Below are 22,453 nucleotides of genomic sequence, written 5' to 3' on the forward strand. Positions count from 1 at the left end.
TAGATGGAGAAGCACTTTTTACTGAACCCACTATTTATGACCAAGAATTTTGGTCACAGTTTCAAAGCAAACAGTGTATGGATATGGACTGCGCAACAGCCCTAGATATTATGCTTTAAAAAAAATGAAACACTGATCTTCTAGGGAAACCTATAGATACACTTGATTCAACTTCCAAAGATATCCCATTTTCAAAATAAGATTGCAAAGCTAGAAGTTTTAAGTAACCTAATACCAAGTCCAGAAAGGCCAAAAGCAGTATCGTTCTCCCAAACTTGACAGCTCTGGGGAGGGTTATCAGCACTTTGTTGTCATTGAGTAAAGACCAGGTGGTTTTTTTGGTTTTGTTTTTTTGAAGTGGAACATATTGAGTTAATATTTAAAAAACCACATACATTTAAAGTCAAGAACATGTACAACACTACTGACTTAAGAAAACAAGAGCAAAGTGCTGTGCTCGTGGGTTTTCTTATGTACTACAGGTCATGCTTTGTATCCTCTGCTATTCCAAACTAGGGCATCTCTTAAAGTGAGACGGATGCATCTCATGTCATTTTTGTTTGTTGGTCGTTTGTGGTTTTTTTTTTGTTTTGGTTTTTGGTTTGTTTTTTTTTAAATTAAGACAAAATAGCAACAAGAAGAAAGGCCACTTCCTACTTACAAACTAAAACAGGATTTCATCCCAACTAAAGGGGGAAGATGAGAAGAAAGGGAAGCAAAATCTCTGTGGGAAGACAGAAGTTGGCAGAGCAGCCAATATACAAATAAACTTTCAAAAGTATTGCCTCCCTAACCCCACCCATATCACAAAAATTAAAAGACTTTTTCCTGTATTTTCATGTGGCTAGTTTTACTTTCTGTTTATACCAGTCTTCAGTTTGTTCTTACCCAGCTAAAACTATGGTTAACATCCCCTTGGCTAAATTAATAAAAAGTGTCAACAAAAGACCATCAGACCCCATGTTAATGGAATGCTAGAAGACATTAGGTTTTTAATAACTCAAAAAGATGACAGGTATTGTAGGACATTAAAAAAAAAAAAAAACTGGCAAAGAGGAAGCAGTCTTATGACACTTCAAACCGTGGGTCCCATAGGGAGTTTGGTGTGCTACAACTATTCTCCAGAAAAGCTTCAGCCTCCGCCAAACCCCAGCAAAACTCATTTATCTTGTCATAGGGAGCAGCCGAGCGTGTACTTCCAGCTGACAGCGTGGCACTTCCTCACCACACACCGCTGCCCGGCCTCGAACATCCTGCTCCCTCCGTGGGTCTCAATCAACAGAAATGCTGTACTGCTAGCACTCCTCATTAGGCCGAACAGCTGTCTCCCCAGTCACACTGAGACACAAAACTGTTTTGCATAACAATCTGCTGAAATTTCACACATTGGGGAAGGGGGGGGGAGAAGAAAAGATGTTGAAAATGTTGGACCATGAAATGCTGATGCAGAACCCTTGCTGGCAATGCACCAAACAAAGTTAACGCTGCTCTTTCCATTTTGATTTGCAACCTATACTGGGATTTACTGTTGAACACTGGGAGACAACATGTTTTCATGTCTGTGGAAAGGCGTCTACTCATAAGCATTAATCTGTGTGTGAGAGGAAGTTCTGGAGAAAATGGACAAAAACAGAGCTTTCAGATAAATTTATTCAATGTACACCAAATTGTAGTCAAACAGCAAAATTTGAGTGCTCAAATATGCCTCTGTCATTTTAAGTAGTAAAACAAAACCTAAAGGAAGCTCTGTTTGGGACAGCATTTCCTACACGAGAGTGTCCTTTTTTTCAGGGGAACAAAGCGTATCCCCACACAGAGCAGTCTGCAGCCTGGGGGGAAGCCATGACCTGGGTTTAAAACCTCCAGATACGGACAACAGTTTGCCCATCTTAAAGGGTAATGGCATTGGCCACGAGAGTCCCAGGTAAGGAGCACACCAGTACCTCCACGCTCGATTGTGCATTCAGGTTTCAGAAGTGCTGAAGGCACTTGATTCCAGGAAGAGCTACACATACAATTCCCAAATCTTGTTTGTGGATTTATCTCCAAATATCAGCAGAGCTCTTTCCTCCAACTTGAGAAACGGTAAGAACAAACCATGAAGGAATTAACACAGAAGGGGGAGGGGGAGAATTCAGAGGCGACTGTTAACACAGCAAAGTCATTTTTTAGCGTTTAAATCAACAATGTCTATTCCAGAGATGTTTTGTAACATTTAGAGAAAATTGCCAGTATCTCCTTTTCTCACTATCTGTCTTAAAATAATAAAATCATACAGGACTGAAAACAATAACTAGCTTTTATGAGAATTACTCAATGGCAAGTTAGTAAATTAGTTAAGGTGCAGATATTTTAAAAATCAATTTCATTACATTTATGATGGGATAAAAAAGGTCCATTTATCCCTGCAGTTCTGCTGCATATGTTATGTAAGCTTTAGAATGACAACACACCATAAAACATTATGCTCCACTCAACAGGATACAAAGAAAAGGCCTTTGGCTATGCTCTTTTGTGGGTCATTCGAAAAAAATCATAGCACTTTTTAGTGCATGCATTCAAGAATGGAATTAAGATTCTCTCCATGTATTGTCGTAAAGCTTAAAGCACTCATAAGCAACTGGATACAGATTTATTGCCTACATCTTTTTTAAAGTGGTTGACAAAACTCTAATGGCTAACATGGAGTACAGTCAAACTTTGTATGTTACATGCCCCAAGATAAAACACCTAAAGGATTGTTTTTCTTTTAGCTACAGGGCTTTTCATTTTAAGCACTTACTCTTACAGCTTAAGGAGTAGTTTATTCAATTTTTTTATATTTCTTTATTAACTAGGAAGCAATTTTTACCATGAGGAAGTTTGCCAATGACAACAGAAAATGTTCAAGAACGTAAAGGAAACAAAACTATCAAAGAATACTATATTTCGTATTGCTTCTTCAGCACTTCAACAACTCCATGACAGTATTGGGTTGGGGAAAGGTTAGAACAGAAAATGGGATAATCAAGCTGTGCAAGAGAGCAAAGACAAGTACCTTGGAAGAGCTGAAGGCACGTGAAACATGCTGGCCCCGGTCTGCCCTGAAACATTCACCAAGAAGCTAACAACATGGGAAGTTAGACAAATTCAAAGTGGGATGCTTGAGCTGTCGATAATAAGGCTGCTAACAACTCTAAGAAAACTGTTGAAACCTTAACATGTTCTGTTACGTGTATGTAATAAACGCACACCGAAAGTTTTTTATATGTACATGTTTAGAAGCACAAAATTTAAAAAAAACTAACCCTAAAGCCTAGTCCAGGCCATCATCTTCATTTAAAGAATATGCAACATGCAAATGTGGGATCAGAACAGTGTTTGAAAGGCAAGTTTGGGGCCTTATTCAATGAAATGCAAGAGAAAAAAAAAAAACACAGCAGACAGAACAAGGTAGGAATACTAACAGTAATATCGGAATCATTTAGTTAATCAGTAAGGCTTGGGAAGAAAACCGAATGTTTCATCAGAAAAATTTTGCAGTTCTTACAGAAGCTGGATTGAGAGATCCACACATGGTGAATGCCTAAGGCATTCTTTGATTAGAAACAACAGAAAAAATAGTAGACAAAGCATCCCTGATGGCATTAATACTGAAGCAAGAGCAGGGCTATCTTGAAAAGAACAGATGCTTTAAACTGGTCGAACTCCACTGACAGCATCCAACTTGTGCCATTTTGTTTGGCAGAAAAGACTCCTTTCCTAGCACAGCTTTTAGTCAAAGGTACAAAACTTGCATTTTTAGAACAACATCTAGATATGCTTTAGCTTCACCAAGAAAATGTGGCTGAATAAGAATACCTAACAGTGACATTGTAAAATTGGGGATACGTAGAATAAAGCTACTTTCCAACAGGGATGTCTAATGACATTGCTGCCTGAAGAGAAGCCATTTCCTCCCTGCCATGACTTGGTCTTTCAAGAACAAGACAGACACATATCAGCGTACAAGAATTAAATCTTGCAGAATAAAGAATCTAGGAAAGACAGCTGACCTTGGCAAACTTGAGTGTCCACGAAACTAAAGCAATTATTAGTCTCTTGATACAGAATGCCATTTTGACATCAATTCCCAATTCACTAAATGTAAAAATTCAGCCCAGCATCCTAACCAGCTGCTGCTTAAGTATTTTTCCATTTTTTAATTCAGATTTTCCAGCAAGTGTAGAATTTTGAAGAGGAAAAGTTAAAGACGACTTATTTGCAATTCTCTAGTTTCAAAGTTCTCAGGATGAAGCACAACTCACCATACTCAGCTGCATATTCAGAGACATACAGACAGCAAATGAACAGGAGCTCTTCCTTCTGATCTCCTACAGCCACACAAGAAGAGTGAATATGCTGTAGTCTGAAAGTGCTGTAAACCACTTTGTTCAGCTCTTTCTCAGAAATAACATAAGGTCCACTTTCAGCAGTTTTTTTCTCAGAGTTTGCCCAGAAAGTAACACAGAGATATAGATTTAACAGCTAGTGCATATTCATGTTTTATGCACTGGCTCAATCTAGCTACAAAGATCAGTAAGTTTGAGAAGTCATAAACAAACATTGTAATTTTTTCTGGCTAGGTCAAAAGTACCTGCTCAATTTTTTTATTTTTTTTTTTTAAACTAAAAAGGCGTTTAATTGCCATGACAGGTTGGTGCATAACTATATACTGAACAATCAAGAAGCATTAACAAAGGATATTCACTTAAGGATAGCAACCCAAAGCTGCTTCTGAAGACATTATACTCTTTGAAGGATGGTATTTGCAAGTCCAGACTTGGAAGTCCCGCACATTTTTATTCAAGCATTTCACGAGATATGTGCCCAACCACTGCGTACCTTTGATGGTCACTAAACAAAAGAAAATACTTTAATACTTTTTTACCAAGTAACTCCTCAGTTGCATATAAGCACCAACATACCACAAATATATAGCAAAAGTAGTGCATGATTTAAAAGATGTATATGAATCCACTAGCTAATAAGTGTTCTGTTGCCAATAGGGTATTCATTTATTTCCAGAGTTACTAAACTGTCAGAACAAAGGTGTAAAATCTGTAAAGTAATTGACTGGACCTGTAGAGACTAAGATTTTTTTTTTAAGCTACAAATGGTAAAGATTTCCAACATGAACATTTTAGAAGGCGCTGCACATCAAGACAGACCTCAGCACATGCAGAGTTCTTGAAGAGACAGAAAAACTCTTCCAGCACATATGCAAGAGCATGTCAACGCCAGACTTGTTCAACTAGGTCACCATGCTGGAAAAAGAATGGCCTTCAGAGCCCCAAAAAGACACGGCTGTGCAGGGGTTGGCAAACAAAAGCAGAAGTGAAGCTGGAATGAAAATTGCCACGTAGATGCCAGAAGCATTTTGCTCTTCAGAGCACGACCTTAACTCAACTTGAAGAGTTCTAATCAATAATCAATAAATTCAATAATTTCTCAATAGGAGAACAGCTGGTGCTATATATTATCAAACATATCTTTTAAAGCAGTATCTGCTGGGAAAGAGGTGTTGGAATTTGAGTCCCCAGTATAATTTTTGGAGGCTTTAACTCAGGAAGTCAATTTAACTAACATGCAAGAAGTATCCAGATGATAATATAAATGTAACCTTTTTCCAGGGCTCTGTTAAACATCTCATAGAGGGATGTGACTGGGGATTAACAGCCCTAGTAAAATAAATTCCTATTGGTGTGCACGCAAAATCAGACAAAGATTTATATTTAAGCAAAAATCAGTCTTATTTCCACACCATTTCACTGTTTTTTAATCAGTAGAGAGTAAGTAAGTGAGACGAACAGGGGTCATGGCAAACCTAAAAGAAAATGTGACAAGATATTTTTATCACTATGCGAGCAGGGCACAGGCAAATAAGTCATGTACTGAACTGAACAGTCATATATAAGAAAAAAGTAAACAACCAATGTTTACAGATTTGGAAACTTCCCTAGGGAAGATGCAACTTCGAAAAAGACCTGAATGTAGTTTGAAGACTCAGCCGAATGCAGGCTTGAAGTGCAGAAGTACTACCAATGTGCTAAACTTGGTCTGTGGATATATAAATGTCAAAATATATAAGAAAACACACTTCGAGGTAGAATAAGTAACTTGTAAAAAAGAACTGGTAATTTATAGAGAAGAAAATACAGGAAACTTTTATCATCACCTAAGTATTATTAATATAGGAAACAAAGCTCTTCAAGATAAAATCCAGCAGCTAGAAACTGAAGCTAGACAAACTCAGACTAGGGAGGCACAAAAAAATTTTAACAGGGAGGTTAACTAAACACTGGGATGAGCAACTTACAGAATTTACCAAGGGCTAAGTGGGAATCTTTATCATTGGAACAACCTAACATACAGTTGGCAATTCTATTAAAATTACCCCCTAATTCAAAACAGGCATCAATGCAAGAAGCTTGAGACAGATATCCCGACCACTACAGATTCCTTTTGGCCTTACTGGAGGAGAATTTTTCTTGGACTGTCACAGTAGTAGACTATAAGAAATATTCTGCTTTTAATAAAGCAAACAGTTATATGCTCAGAACACCAAAATAACAGGTGATTTCTTAGTCCACTTACGTAAAATACAAATAATCTCTCATAGCTGGTATATATACATCTGTTTTGAGAGAGCATCACTTTATAGTCCAAGGCAATGCTCAGCAAGTGCTTGTGGATGTTAATTAACTTTATAAAATCATATCCTGCATATAGCAGGATTCTTTAGTCTCTCAGCACATCAGCATCATTCTGTTACATTTTTTACAAGATAATGTGCCGTTTTGACTAAATCTTAAATCTAGCTCATTAAGGCTGCTTTTCAGCAGAAAGCTGAATTACCCTATCCACGGGTCTTTCATACGCAAACAGAGGCAAAGCGTAACGCTGCGGGGAACGAGAACCCCGCGCTCCCGAGCAGGTTTAAAGCCCCGATCCCCTCCCTCGCATTTCCAAAACTAAAACCCGCTCTCGGTGGCGGGGATCCCATGCGGGATGCAAAGCTCCAAGCGGCAGAAGCCGCCCGCCCCCCCCCCCCCCCGATTTCAGGCCCGAGGCCCAGGGAGCCCCCGCCCTCCGCTTCTGCGGCTGCCGGCAGCGGGGCGGGGCGGGGCGGGGCGGGCCGCGCGCGGCCGGCGGAGCGCTGGCGCCACCTGGTGGCGCGGCTGTCCCGCCCGCGCCGCCGGTCCGGTCCGCGGCGGGGCCCCGGGCGGCAGCGCCCGGTCAGCGCCGCCCTCGCTCTGCAGCCTCCGGTTTGGTTCGCTCCCGAGAGGGGTTTTACGTCGTTCGTGGGAGAAGGGAGTGCCAGGCAGCGTCAAACAGGGCGCGAGGGAAGGAAACGTAAACTCCGAGCCACGCGTTGCGAGGGTTGGGTGGCGGTTTGCATCCCTCGTGAGGAGGGGTGTCCGGGTGGAATAAGATTCTGGGGGCTGTAACACACTGAACACTGTAATGTTGGCCTCGTGACTGAGATGTTTGGCACCTGATTATATTGGTTTAACATGTTCGGAGTTGATCTGGTGAAAGAGCACAGGGGGGAAAAAAAAATCGCTGCCCTGTGAGCTCTAGACGGCTATTCACCAGGTACTACCTACAGGAGGCTGTTCAGGACTTTAAATCGTCAGCATTAATGACTGCAACATCCAATTTACAGAGCTGATTCCAAGAGCTTATTAAAATATTAAAAACTTGACAAATTATTCAAATAGACATTCAGGAAAGCCAAAAAATGTCTTGTGTGTTACGTATTTTCCAGTCAACAGACAAAAGTTTCTTCTATGCTGCTTAGTGCGAGAAGGCTGTTCTAGTGTTGATTAGAGAGTAATTTAAAAATATTTTGCCGATAGGCAGTACAATAATGGACCGAAAATAAAATCCCTCAAAGTATGTCTCGACTGCGAAATACCGAACTGCCATCTCCGCTCTGACTGCATTCCTCAGTGAAATACTCATCTTCCGTAACAGAATCATCTCTCCAACAAAACAGAGCTGAACAACCCCAGCCATTAAAGTCAGTTTTGAGACTCTTAAAAGCTAGAGTGTATTTGGTAAAAAACCCTATGTCAATACTAAAAACTCATACATTCAAAGAACAAAATGGAAACAGGCAATACAACAGAAACACAAATACGGAGACAATTAAAAGCTGGAATAAGCGTGACTGAAGAGATTGCTCAAGGTCCATTCCGTTCATTAAAAAAAAAATTCCCTGATAGTTTATAGGGCTCAGCGATAGCGGCTAAAATACCAGCTAATACCTTTTACAGTATGCACCATCACCCCAGATCATCATCAGTTGGTCTCAGCACACATATTGAAAAACACTAATATCAGGTTCCTTTCTCTGAAAAAATGTCCTGGGACAAAGCCGTTAATTAGCTCAGAAAAAAAAGGAGGCACCAATGGACACAAAAACTTCCAACTTCAGCAAGTCATTCTAGAAAAAGAGATAGAAGAGTACAAAAATGATGGCATGAAACAATTCCAGGATGCAGACCACAAAATTAAGTTTACTCTTCTATCAGGAGACAACTACTTCTATGGGATGATTGTCGTGCACCGAATAATTTATCAAGCTGACGAGTCCAGGGCAGGGGGGCTTAAAGAGGTTTTACTTTATATATAGGTTAGCCAACAGCTAGGAAAATGAGATACTGACACTCAGTCATAATGCAAACTACACATTTGAATTACCAAAAAATAGAAACATGAATAAATATTTGTGGTTTTTATTTTGAGCTAGGACTAACAATCGTCTTTTATTCTGAAGAAAGGAAGTGAAATTTGTTTCTGAAACAGTCAAGTTCAAACATTCCAAAATTTTAAAAAAAAGATTAATTTCCTTGGGTAAAGTATTTCAAAGTTACTCCTGCATTTTCCATGTATCAAAGCTCTGATTAACAGAATGGTAAGTCAACACCATAATACAGATTCTCATGACTACATCTGCCCATACTGAGCAGTAGCCAGTATAAAAACCTAAAGCCTAAATTGGCAACTAAAAATGCTACACCAAAACCACTGTTCTGACAGAACATGGTAATCCGTGCCCTTACTTTAATTTCTTATTTGTACAAATTAGAAGCTTTAGCTTAAAGAGTAAAAATTAATCCTGCCTTTTTTTTTGTCCACTGGTTCCAAAGAAGTAACCTTTATTTCACAACGAGTATCATGACAAGCAGAGGTAACCTGCTTGATCAACTACCCTAAACTACAAGCATAACCAATGCCAAAAACAACCCTCATATCTTAAATTACCATTATTTGTAAGGAGTTTTATCTAGACTTACCATATAAGCAATATCACACCAAGAGCCCTGGCTGCTGTTTTGAAAATTAAGTACTGCTGTGTTACATTTGAAGGAGGATAGTTAGGGGTTTCTGTGAAAATCAGTCTCCTAAAACAGGGGAATGAACTTAGTACCTCAGAAAGAGCACAGGAATAGTTTTGTTCAGATTAGCAAGTGAATACATTTATACGTTTGGAACTTGTAAAAACCTGTGAAGGAACTGTCACTTACTCTGTGTGGCCCTGAAAGACATTCACAGAATGGATAGAAGGATCTCTGAAATCCCACAGACGGAAGGTTGTATCGCGTGATGATGTCACCACAAGACGTTGGGTGGGATGTGTACAACAATGTGTTAGCTCTTGGTCATGCCCTACAATCACAGATGAGAACATGTAAGGTAATGAAAATAAGACTTTTCATTTCCACATACACTTGGAATGAAATGCTAATGATTTTTTCTTTTTTTCCCAAATAGTAAAAGAATAATAATAATCATTCTGAACTCTAATGTTACTACTGCTGTAAAAGTTAAGAATTATATTTAAAAGCAAAAAAACCCACTATTCACTTCATATGATTAGTAAGTAGCAATAGGTTATTGCTACTTAATATATGCCATGAACACAGCAAAAGCATTTTGCAAGAACTAAAATTTGGCTACATTCAGTTTAAAAACAACTACTTCATAGGATATATCACAAGCTTAAAAGAACACAAATTCATGGTCAGAGGATTAACAAGGTTGCAATTTTAGAAACCATTACAATATTGAGCAGCAGCTCAAGTCTTGTACACACTCAAATTGTACTCCAGAGAAACAACTTCCCAATGTTTCAATATTTACAAATAATCCCACATATAAAACTAAACCACTGATCTATCTTCTTGGGAGTGAACAAATACCTGTAAGAGAATGGACAAGTTCAGAAGTCTCTACATCATACAGATTTGCTGTCCTATCCCATGACGCCGTCACAGCTTGCTTTCCCCCAACGAGCCAGTCGGCCGCTATGACCACTCCTTGATGGCTTTTGAGTGAAGTTAATGGGGCTCTGACAGTGGGACAATCACTAGAACCATCTCCATCTCCATCAGGTTCATCTTTATCTGAGAACTCAACTTCATCTTCTCCAGACATTTGCTATACAATGCAAGAGAAAAAGAGATTTAAAATAAATGGGAAGGAATGTCTCTAAGTTACATTTTACAGTGTAAATGCTTCCCCATCCCCTTAATGTGAATGTGGGCAACTTCAGTCTGTAGAATCTAGCCTATTCAGATATTCACTATCAAAAACTTAGTTGAAAGAATAATACCAGTGAGTTAAATGCAGTTTTAATAACTACTTCATTTTAAAATCTCTTCTGAACTGTTTAGCTTTTTGTCCCCTTTACTGTGTGGTAAGTCTTTCATATTCCCCTCACTGTATTACCCTCAAGTTTCACTGCAGCACATGTATCAAGGGACTTTTTTTCCTTTAAATTTTTAAGAGTAGGAAGCATCTAACAGGACACTGACTATTTAAATCTTTGGGAAGACAATAATTTACAGCTGTATTTTTACCCCTTAGAATCAAAATCATGACATCAATATTTGTCTGTTGGTCAATACACTGTCATCATGCAGTGCTGATGTAAACTGGTTGCAAAATATATTCTTTTGCTTACCAGGAAGCGTTGATCTCCGAACCCTATTTCATTTATGCAAGACAAATACGCTTTTCTTTCTTGATATTTCGATGTGAACAAGATAACATTTGTACTGCTCTTTCAAAATGGAAATGTCAAATCAAATAAACTGAATCAAACATTCTCCATTCAGAAATCTGTCTCATATTATACAGCCATCTCTTGCCACTACTCAGTTTACTGCGAAACTCATGCTATAAACTATGTTTGTCTTCACAATCTAGTAAGGGAGCTTTTAAGTCAAATACAGCATTTGACAGTCTGTCTACAGTAAATACTGACTAAATAAAAGCCTAGGGACAACAATGTCAGATAGTGTGATAAGTGCTGTGGTAAGGGTCAGTTAGAGATCAAATTTAAAGATACAATTAAATAAATGCCAAAAATACAAGTCTTTACCATCAGTTTTCAATTCATAGCAACTACAGCCAACACAGATGCCTCAGTAAGTTAAGCTACAAGAATTTAACTAGCTTAAAAAGAACATTATCATTTATGATTTGAATTATTACAAAAAAAATTTACTCAACAGTTCATTTACTTTAACGTTTTCTACCTTGAACAAAAGTCAATCCATGTACTTGCAGATGCATATTCTATTCTGCAGCATAGATCTTTGAAAACATGAAGTCTTTTTTGAAAGAAAGGCTGAAATACATCTGTTAAACTAAAACATTAAAATCCCACCTTTTGCAATCCTGAAATAATGTAATTTTTTAAATTATGTATAATTTTAACATTCAGTCTTATCATAAAACCTGCATCTGATGAAATTGCTGTGCAATTAGTTTGGTTGCACTAAGTTGATTGCTTACATTGCAGTCTGCAGTTGGCTGAGGTGTAGGCAACTGTACTATGTACCTCCAGATGTGAGCTGTCTGGTCTCCAGATGCTGCACAGCGGGAAGGGAGGGAGGGGGAAGAAAGAGAGAGACAGAGAGAGAGACAGACGGACTAAATAAGGGCATTTCCATGGACAATAAAAACAAGCTTTAACATTACCTTGGGCAACGCTGTCCGAGTTGCATCTTTTTCTAACAGATACCATTAGGACCTTTTTGGTAAGCAGGTCTCAACATCAGCAGTTACTTTCCTGGCTTCAATACTGATAAGAACATAACTCATTATACAAAATATAAGTGGCTACCAAATTAATCACTCCTACAGTGAAAACATCCACTTAAATACCACACATCAGAACATGAACATCACTGCTGTTCTAATGTGTAACATATGAAGAAGGCATTGAACACATCAACAGGTGCTATCCTTCATTCGCTATTTCTCAAAATACTGGGGTTCCTCTTCATTCAGTGATGTCTTCATTAAATGTTTTTAGCGTGGTTTTAATGAAAAACCCAAAAGAGCTAGTGTGAAGCTATTCTGCTTCTGCCTTAAGCAACTCAGGTTTACTAGCACCAGCTCAGCAGGTACCATTTAATTTTAGACTTAATTTGTTTTTGAAATAGACTTATCCATTATTAACTAAGGAGAAACTCAAGATTATCCTTGTTATAGACAGAACAAACATGCTCTAATACCTGGGGGTACAGTGTTGAGTGTTCTAGACTGAGAAGAAAAACAGCTTGTTGTGAGTATGCATAGATTTGGCAAGTGCAATGTACATGAAAGCACTAGGAAAAATATCGCATCTCATAGACCAAGTAAGAAGGCTAGAAGAAAGGTCAACCTTGCATTATTTCTGGTGTCAGTATTCTGGATCAGGGAGGAAGATTTTTTATTTTAATCAGTTCTAAATCAATCAAGTGACACTGAAGAACAGGTCACCTGAAAACTTTCAATGGAAATAATTTGCAGAACCACCTCTCAAAAATAATAGAAGAACAAAAATCTAGCTATGGGCAGCTTTTGTTTCTTTGTTTGGTTTCTTTTGTTCTTTATAAGTCAGTTTATATAGCAACATTGTTTACAGTACTGAAACAATGACTACAGTTACCATATGAAAACAGAAAAATCCAAATAGCCAAACTTAAATCATTGTTAGCCTAGACAGAAGGCATTCTACTCCCTACCTTCCTTTAAAGTGGTCACTGTAGGTGGAGAAAGCAGCAGTGGTTTAATTTCTAACCTCAGTAATAATTATCCTCATTTTACAATGACTTACCTAATAGCAGCAAATTGAATCCAGATCTCTCTAATCCCAAAGCTAGTGCCCTAATTGCTGGACCATATGAACCAGAGTACTAACCACATTAGACAGTTTTCAAACCTGAAGCTGCACTGATGATATTCTCAGTCCTGAAAACACCTTTACACTAACAGTCATATTTCCGAGCTGTTTTTTCTGCAGGCTCAATATCACAATATTCTTTTCCTTTACTTCTGGAAACATCATGTATTTCAAAAGGGTTAAGATAGAATAGACTAGACTATCTCAGTTGGAAGGGACCTACAACGATCATCTAGTCCAACTGCCTGACCAATTCAGGGCTGACCAAGTTAAAGCATGTTATTAAGGGCACTGCCCTAATGTCTCTTAAACACTGACAGGCTTGGGGCATCGACCACCTCCCCAGGAAGCCTGTTCCAGTGTTTGACCACCCTCTTAGTAAAGAAATGCTTCCTAATGTCCAGTCTAAACCTCCCCTGGCACAGCTTTCAACCACTCCCACGTGTCCTATCACTGGATCCCAGGGAGAAGAGCTCAGCACCTCCCTCTCCATGTCCCCTCCTCAGGAAGCTGCAGAGAGCAATGAGGCCGCCCCTCAGCCTTCTCTTCTCCAAACCAGACAAGTCCAAAGTCCTTAGCCGCTCCTCATGGGCCATTCCTTCCAGCCCTTTCACCAGCCTTGTTGCCCTCCTCTGGACACATTCAAGGACCTTCACATCCTTCCTAAATTGTGGGCCCCAGAACTGCACACAGTGTTCAAGGTGGGGACACACCAACACTGAATACAGTGGGATCATCACCTCCTTTGACCGGCTGGTGATGCTGTTTGATGCACCCCAGGATGAGGCTTGCCCTCTTGGCTGCCAGGGCATGCTGCTGGCTCCTGCTGAGCCTGCTGTCAACCGGCACCCCCAGATCCCTTTCTGCAGGGCTGCTCTCCAGCCACTCCTCTCCCAGTTTATACTTGTGCCCAGCATTACTCCGTCCTAGGTGCAGAATCCGGCATTTGGACTTGTTAAATTTCATCCCATTAATCACTGCCCAATGCTCCACTCCATCTAGATCCCTCTGCAAGGCCTCCTGTCCCTCAAGAGAGTCAACAGCACCTCCCAGTTTGGTATCACCAGCAAACTGGCTAATGGTGCATTCAATGCCTGCATCCAGATCGTTGATAAACGTGTTGAACAGGACTGGCCCTAGCATTGAACCCTGGAGGAACACCGCTGGTGATGGGTCGCCAGCCAGTTGTAGCCCCATTCACTACAACCCTTTGAGCTCTGCCCTTCAGCCAGTTCTTCAGCCAACAAACCGTGAATCCCCTCATCCCACAGCTGGACAACTTGTCCAGAAGGATGCTGTGAGGGGCAGTATCAAAAGTCTTACTAATACCCAGAAAAACTACAACCACCACCTTCCCTTCATCCACTAGGCAGGGGACCTTATCGCAGAAGGATATCAAATTAGTTAAACAGGACCCTCCCTTTGTGAACCCATGATGACTGTGCCTGATGACTGCATTATTCTTTAAATGCCTTTCAAGAGTACCCAGTGCAATCTTCTCCATAATTTTTCCAGGAACCGAGGTTAGACTAACAGGTCTGTAGTTCCCTGGGTCTCCTCTCACACCCTTGTAGATTGGAATAACATTGGCTCGCTTCCAGTCAGCAGGGACCTCCCCAGACTCCCAAGACCTTTGGTAGATGACCAAGAGCAGTCCTGCCGTAACATCCACTAGCCTCTTCAGTACTCTGGGATGAACCCCATCAGGCCCCATGGACTTGTGAACATTCAGCTGATGTATGATTTTAAGTGTCTGGTTTGGAGCAGGTAAGCACAAATGACAATGATATGACAAACACAGATGGAAAGATCTAGCTCACATTTGTTATGCCATAAAATATAAAAATAATTCAGTCAACAAGGATACTGACAAAGCAGTAGGAAGAGGGGCTACAACCAAAGAGATGCTAGCAAATGACACTTATTTTTCCATCATGACTAACATACTCAGCATATGAAAAAACTTTACATACCTGTAAGAGCCACTTGCTCAGTTGGATGAAACTTTATGGAATTTACTGTGCAAAACAAAGTAAAGTTTTAAGTGAGTATACTAAAATAATTATTTCACAATGTTTTGTCATTAAAAGCATTGAAAAAAAATCAAGAAGTCTTCAGTTTTAAGTAATTTTTTGTAGCATAGCAATCTCTTAGGTGAGACAAAGCACAAAGGTATTTTATTGGAGTACCTAAACCTACGTAGCATCAAGGACAGCAGCTATAGTTGATTACACAACAATACATATTTTCTAGCAAGTTATTTACTGAATCCAGTACAAGTATTTCATGTTATAGAGGATAAACAAACCACATTCAAATAATCATGTGAAAGCTGACAGGAGATCATGCTCTGGACTTCCATAATGAGAATTTAAGTATTCATAACTATTTCTAACATAATCAAAACTCACTATATATGACCATCAACTTTCTGATTATTGCTTAAGATTGCAAGAACAAATGCCTAAAAACCTAATGCAAATAAAACAAATTAGATCTCAGTCTGGCAACCATATGTAATCAAAACATGATTGTTTTAAAATAGTCCTGCAAGAATTCTATCAGCCTACAAAGCTCTTCTTCATTTTTAATTTCAGTGCATAAGATTCAATTACTTTTCATTACTAAGCACTTTCATTTGCAAAATCCATAAGCTTCTCTTCAACAGTTCTTCATGAAAGAACTTAGAAATCATTTTCATCCATCATACAAGTAAAATAGATGCTTATGTTTGTCAGGAGAGCATGGTGTAATGAGTTTAAGAAGATACTCCTTAAATTGTTCACACTGAACAAACTCGACAGTGCACCAGCTGCTGACACCCAACACCTTTGCTCCATTTCAAATCAACTGTCAAACATAAACAAGTAAAGAAAATTTTTACTAAATTAAAATTACGTTTTTTTCTATAATTATATAAATTCATATCATTTTTACAAATTATGGGGTATATAAATTTCACATAATTTTTAACTTTGTTTACATACAACTGTTTAAATGCAGGTGAGAGCTTTTTTTATTTTCATGGTTATCCAAATAGCAATTAAAAAAAACACACACAAACAACTACTGGCATGAAAAAATGCAAGTGATTGGAGTTTATAAATGTGACTTTCTGGAGGCTAAAGGTACCCTCTCCACACAGCAAGCAACCCGAGATATCTGAACAAATTAAAGCGTTACCTGTTGTTTCTATGCATCTATCTATTAGTATCTTTGTGCTGTAGGAGCTAGAAGTCATACAGCAGGAAAAAAAAAAAGTAGAACTTATGGTTGAAGCAGCTGACCACTCTCTGGAGAACTTAATTCTATTTGTATCTTTGCCACAAAGTTCATGTGATGTGCTACCTGAATTACTTAACCAAACAGACCAGGTCAATAACTGCATTCCTCATTTTCTGGGTGCATGACTCTACACTCCAGGGTACGATCACTCAAAGTGCTCAACTCTCAACAGCAAGGTAAAGCTATGGAAAATCTCTCTACTTTGGTCTATAAAACTCTATACTGTAACCCGTTATGAGATAGAAGGAGGCTAATCAGGTGCTTGTCAAATGAGACACCAAAAATTAAGATTAACATCAAAAACACTTACTACACTGCACCTCTCCACCCAAGGAGGGGTTTAAAAACAGTTTCTGAAATATTCATATTGGTATAGAGGAAGACAAATGCTTACATTGAATTAACTGTCTTCAAAACAAGATTTTAATACTATGCAACAAATTATATATGGGATCATGTATTAAACAAAGAAGTGCAAATAGATGGTCACCCAGCACCTGTATCTTGTATCCCAAATATAACACACATTCTGCAAAACAGCTCATTTCTTATTATATATGCTTCTCTTGTTCTGCGTATGCATGAGACCTCAATGAGTTCTGACATTTAACTTCTGAGTGTCGTAACTGTGCCTGTAAATTTCTTTATATGGACTTGTTTATTCATGTAGCATTTACAGAACTGTAAATATGCCTCTCTAAGAAAGAATTAAAGTATAAAATATTCTCTCTATGAGGATTAATGGAACTTCACAATTGACTTGTTAATGGTGTTGGCAAACCTGCAAGTGAAACCACAATAAATATTTCTGTAGATGTCCAAAACACATTTCCCCCTCCCAAACACACTCTGTTTCCAGTTTTCACAACATGCCCTTATCTTACCTGATCCGACATGCCCTACATACTTGACAAGGCACTTCCCTGTTTCTATGCTCCACAGCAAAGCAGTGTGATCTACAAAGATTAAAAAGTAGCTGTAAATATTGTTGCAAACGTATGTTTTTCATTTTTAACCAATTCAACAAACAAGTTATCTTCAAATGCAGAGCATACCATATGAAAGACTTCAAATGTAGAAGAAATCATCTCCTCTTGATTATTACCTTACGTATAAAATATAAAAGCTTCCTATCATTATAATTTAATATGTCTCAAAAAAGTGAAGGTGCTGTCCCAATCGGATTAATTTGCAGTAAGTATTGAAAGGCAAATTCTACTTTTGATATTTTTTCTAACTTGGTTATACACTTATGCATAATGCTCCAACCGTGTGTCATGAGATTCAGAAACAACACAGAAAGCATTCAGTGGTGAAAAAGTGAGGCAGTCACTACAAACAAGAGTTCTATGCACAAACTATTTACTTCCTGCACAGAAGTCCCAAATGCACATAGGTCACTGCAGAGCCCTAGAAAAACTTACTTAAAAAGGAAATCGGTCCCAATGCCACTCCTTTACCCTGCCACACCTCCAAATAAATAATTAATATAAGTATTTGTAAGTAGGGACAACTTTAATGCTGAACGGGAGAATGGCTGTTTCCAGGTTAAATCAGGACAAAGACAAGACGTCCCCCACAACGACAAAACGTCCCCCTCAGTGGACACACAAAAATGGTAAACAGTTCAGTTCATGAAGCAGAGGTTTCTGGTCCATAATATTTACATCCAGTAAGCGTCTTCAGATTCTGTTCCAGTTTCAAAAGACTGTCACTTCAAACTGACCAATTCTGACTGGTTATGGTTTATTCCCCTAATCATTTTCCAAATCCACACAAGACGCTAGACTGATTTTTGGATCATGGTAGATTTAGTGACTTACTCATTAGTACCTGTTCCCTCTCTTAAGTAGAGAGGAAGGAGTCTAGTAAGTTACATACGATCTGAAAATTAAGATATTTAGTTGCCCGTAGATCCTTAGGCAAAAGCCGGATAAACGTAAGAATACAAGAATATGCAAATTATGACTAAGTCTACGGCTTCTATAAAACAAAGGCTAAACAATACCACAGTAGGAAGTCTATGGGGATCTCTGTATACAACAGTATAGTATTCTGTGCAAGAGACCTCTCCAAGCAAGCAGCTCCCCAACCCACCCATTTACACCATCAGACAGGCTAGAGCTGACCCTAAGAGCAGGACCTGCATGGAAGTTATCTGGCACATGCTTTAGAAAGATCAACAAGGACTCCTGAACCTTCTAAAGGCTAAATACATTTCAAGGAAACTGCAATTTAAAGAATTTTTCAGCTACTGAACTTCTTTAAATCAGCTCTTTCAGTGTGCAGCTAAGTATTCCAGTATGCTTTTGATCTACATTTGCTATAGCTTAGGGTCTAAACCAGAATTTTCTAAAGATTCAAGCAACACAAAACTTTACCAGCAGATGCAGTTCCCAACACCACTGGCTGAGTTTTCGCGACACTGACATCCCAAATACCATCCCTGTGGCCAACATATTCCTTTACCAGTTGACAGATTGCCCTTGATGTTGTAGTTTTAAAACTGGATACAATCTGAAATAGTAGAGAGACCAACATTTTTTTTCCACATTGACCCAAGATTAAGGAATTATCTCACAAATACAAATAGATGCTAACTTTTTCATAATAATTCTTCAGTGTTCTGACAGTTCACTATTGTAAAAAATTTGACATTTGATGGTAGGAAAGTGAGTTTGGATGCAAACATACCTCTTAATTTCTTTTTTTCTTTTTTAATAACACCCTGCTTTTTACAGAACGCAAGATAAACTATTCTGTACTACAATAATGCAATCTCATTGGAGCCATGAGTTATACAAATGCAGTATGCCCTTCCCATTCAATTTGGGTAAAGGATTATAATTAATAAAAAACAAACAAACAAACAAACAAAAATACCAACACACCACACCTCAAAACTTCCCTTGCCTATTCCCACACAAGTACATCTGATAACTTAAAGACAGTCCATGTTATCCACTGTAATGTCTTTGAAAAAAATGCACATATTACATAATTATAGTAAAATCCAGAAACATTCCCATTTAAAACTCACTGCTGTTTTTCTTCAAAACTGCACGAACCTAATCAAATCAAAGATTAACCTAAGAGCATATGCCAGTTTATTTGTGTAACAAAGCTTTTTTTTTTTAACGATACGTCAAACTCATCTAAACATTTGATAAGCACATTCCCTTAAAGTCAATGCTATTAGGGGAAGATAGAGAAGACTCATTAAATCCAAATTAGTATGTGCATAAGTAATACAAAATGAAAGGAAGAAAAAGCCTACCAAAAATGGTAAAACTACAAGGCATTATAGTACAGGAAGGCTGAAAACACTCATTATCTACAGAAAGGAACCGAACTGCAGAAATTCTGCATTTTCAGATGAAAGGGGAGTGCAATATTTAAAAAAAAAGAAAAAGTTTCTCTTGCTGGAACACTTCCAGAGACAACTGAAATCAAGAGTGGTGAAAGATGACTTCAACAAGAAAAACCACTGTTAAAAACACCCTATTTTTACGCCACAAGTCTTGAAGCTCGTAACTGTTCTTTGAGAAAGACTATCTGAAAAGCTTTGTTAAAACTAAAACAAAAAGAAGACTTCCATTTATCCATGTTTTCCTCTGCATGCAATTATGGGCAGGTATTTATCTAACCGGTTAAGTCAAAATCTTTAAATGCTTCAACACAAATCACGTTAAGACTTATCTACAGCTTAGTAAAAGTTAGAAAATTAATTAAGTCTGCATTTCAGATACAATGAACTAAGGTTAAAATCCCATTCATTTTTGGTTTCAAAAAAGAAGGTCTTAAGTATGCCATTAAAGCAAATTACTTCCACAAAGGTTTTTAAAAGTTAACGAATATCTGCAAGAGCATTCCAAATTCTGAGCATGTCAACTTTCCAATGATGACATGATAATGCCCTATTTGAATTCCAAATGAACAGCTAATACACATTTCGGTTTCACAGCAGAAGAAGGAACAATCATTAAGGATGCATTGAAAAGAAAATGGGTTAATGGTAAAGATCATTAGTTCAACCATACTGCAGAGTTTCATAGGCCTTGAATGCAATCCTACAGATGCAACTTTCACATTAAATATAGTTCTTAAACTAAATAAGAGTCATGTATGAGAAGTGGAGCAGCAGAATTAAGTAAACAGTTAAGGACTAATACAGCACTCAACTCAAATTCCAAACTTGAAGTTTTTCAACTCACAACCCCACATTCGAACTATGCTTGCATTCTGCCTTTCTAACGTTGAGTCAAATCCTCATGCAAAAGTTTTCTAGGAGAAACTATCTCCTACTCATCAACAAGCACACATTTTCCAAAACTGCTGGACAGTGGTTTCATTGATCATTTAATGGCACAGCTATAAAACTCCTTTTGGAGTATCAGCAGTCTTGAATGAACACACAGAAGATAAAAGTTCAAGAACACTACCTAACACTAAATATCCAGATATAGATACCTATTCAATGCCCACTTTTTCTACACATTTTTTTCTTCTTTCCTTCTTTCTTTTTTGCTGTCCCTCACTTCACTTACCAGTAATCACATAAACTATATAGTGCCTGGATTACTTCTTGGTTCCTTAACCATACATAAACAATTTGCCAAGAAAGGAAAGAAAATAGTTAGATAACATGCAACTTGCTAAAAAGAGGCCTCTGCACTGCAGAAAGTTCTTAAAATAACTTCAGCAGATCTCAGGTTATCATATACAAATGCAAACAACTGGATAATCATATCTTGAGTGCGTTTCAGCTTTGTCTGTCCTCTTTCTTAAATCCATACAGTTTCATGTACTTCCTTCTATACAGAGATTTGTTAATAAGGAAACAATTGTTTAACATGTAAACAATTGAAAACTGAATACAAATTGAAACAATTGCATGGCAAACAAATTGAAATACTCTGTAAAAATGCCTCTTAAGCAGATGGGACACATTAGAAATAAGAATGAAAACTTGGCCAACTCAGGACCAGTCCAGCAGCGTTACACTGTGACTGAACAACGGAATTTCCTCTGGAGTAACATTAAGCAGTGAGGTCAAAAACCACATCTTCCAAAAAGTTTTATTCCCTTCAACTGCTGAGTGAAGAAATACCTTCCTTTATGAGTCCTTTTCCTCATCCAAAAGAATCAGAGATCCTGGACCTTAGTTTATGATGGAGCGAGTCATATCATTTCAGTTTATTTTAGGATTCTGCATAAACTGTTAATGTTTTCCTGATGTATTAACAACTGTCACAGCCAGAGATTGCTAATATCAGCAAGAACACCTTGTTAACATCAAAACATGAATTTCATCTAGCATTTCCTGCATCTACAAACAACTGCAGTTAAATTACAGGACCTTGGCCATTAACATATACAGAAAATTATTTTTAGAGTACCAAGCACTAAATCTATTCTGTCTCTTCAGGATTTGGACACTGGTGGATAACTCATGCTGCTAAAAGCATCTTTTTCTGATATGAGTTCTGCCAACTTAATACTCAGACTCCTAACTCAGCTAAGGGACGAAAAGTATCCAGGTATGGGAATTTTCTATGAAGGACTTGAATTAAGCATGTTTACCTCAGCATTTTCCCCAAGAAAATGAACAAATTGCTTTAGTCTTAGCATGTTTTACCAATATTAAAGCAGTCAAAGGTCAGCTTTCTCATTAGAACAAGCAAATAATGAAAGCTCTTTTCAGAACAAACCTAAACTCTTCATAGGTTGGCAGTCAGAAAAATGTAATTGCATGCAATTACACAAAACAATCGGTTTGTAAAACTTAAGTCTCTTCTAATTACCCACAGGGAAAAAAGAAAAAAAATAAAAAATAAAAAAACCAAACAGACTTCTGACAATTTTTAAATTAGGCACACAGTAACAGTATAAAGGATGGGCTGAAGAGAAAAGTTGCAATCCACTACCCCACTGTGTTTGGAACACAACCCATTTTTGGTTAAC

The 22,453-nt window shown here is 38.1% G+C and overlaps 1 protein-coding gene across 2 annotated transcripts in view; it reads right to left on the reverse strand.

Moving 5' to 3' along the window:
* WDR37 (WD repeat domain 37) overlaps positions 1–22,453 on the reverse strand; it is a 48,904-nt gene that overhangs the window by 8,049 nt on the left and 18,402 nt on the right. For both annotated transcript variants that reach the window (XM_087729624.1, XM_087729633.1), the window contains 6 exons: positions 18,871–19,006; positions 17,374–17,445; positions 15,178–15,222; positions 11,830–11,906; positions 10,230–10,467; positions 9,555–9,696 (listed from right to left, as the gene is read on the reverse strand). In XM_087729624.1, coding sequence (XP_087585750.1) covers positions 9,555–9,696; positions 10,230–10,467; positions 11,830–11,906; positions 15,178–15,222; positions 17,374–17,445; positions 18,871–19,006 — 710 coding nt within the window. The remainder of the gene's footprint in view (positions 1–9,554; positions 9,697–10,229; positions 10,468–11,829; positions 11,907–15,177; positions 15,223–17,373; positions 17,446–18,870; positions 19,007–22,453) is intronic.

The sequence above is a fragment of the Nipponia nippon genome, unplaced genomic scaffold (genome assembly GCF_047370975.1).
Source record: "Nipponia nippon isolate SJK-2023a ecotype South Korea unplaced genomic scaffold, ASM4737097v1 scaffold_1, whole genome shotgun sequence".
In the NCBI taxonomy this organism is placed as follows: Eukaryota; Metazoa; Chordata; class Aves; order Pelecaniformes; family Threskiornithidae; genus Nipponia; species Nipponia nippon.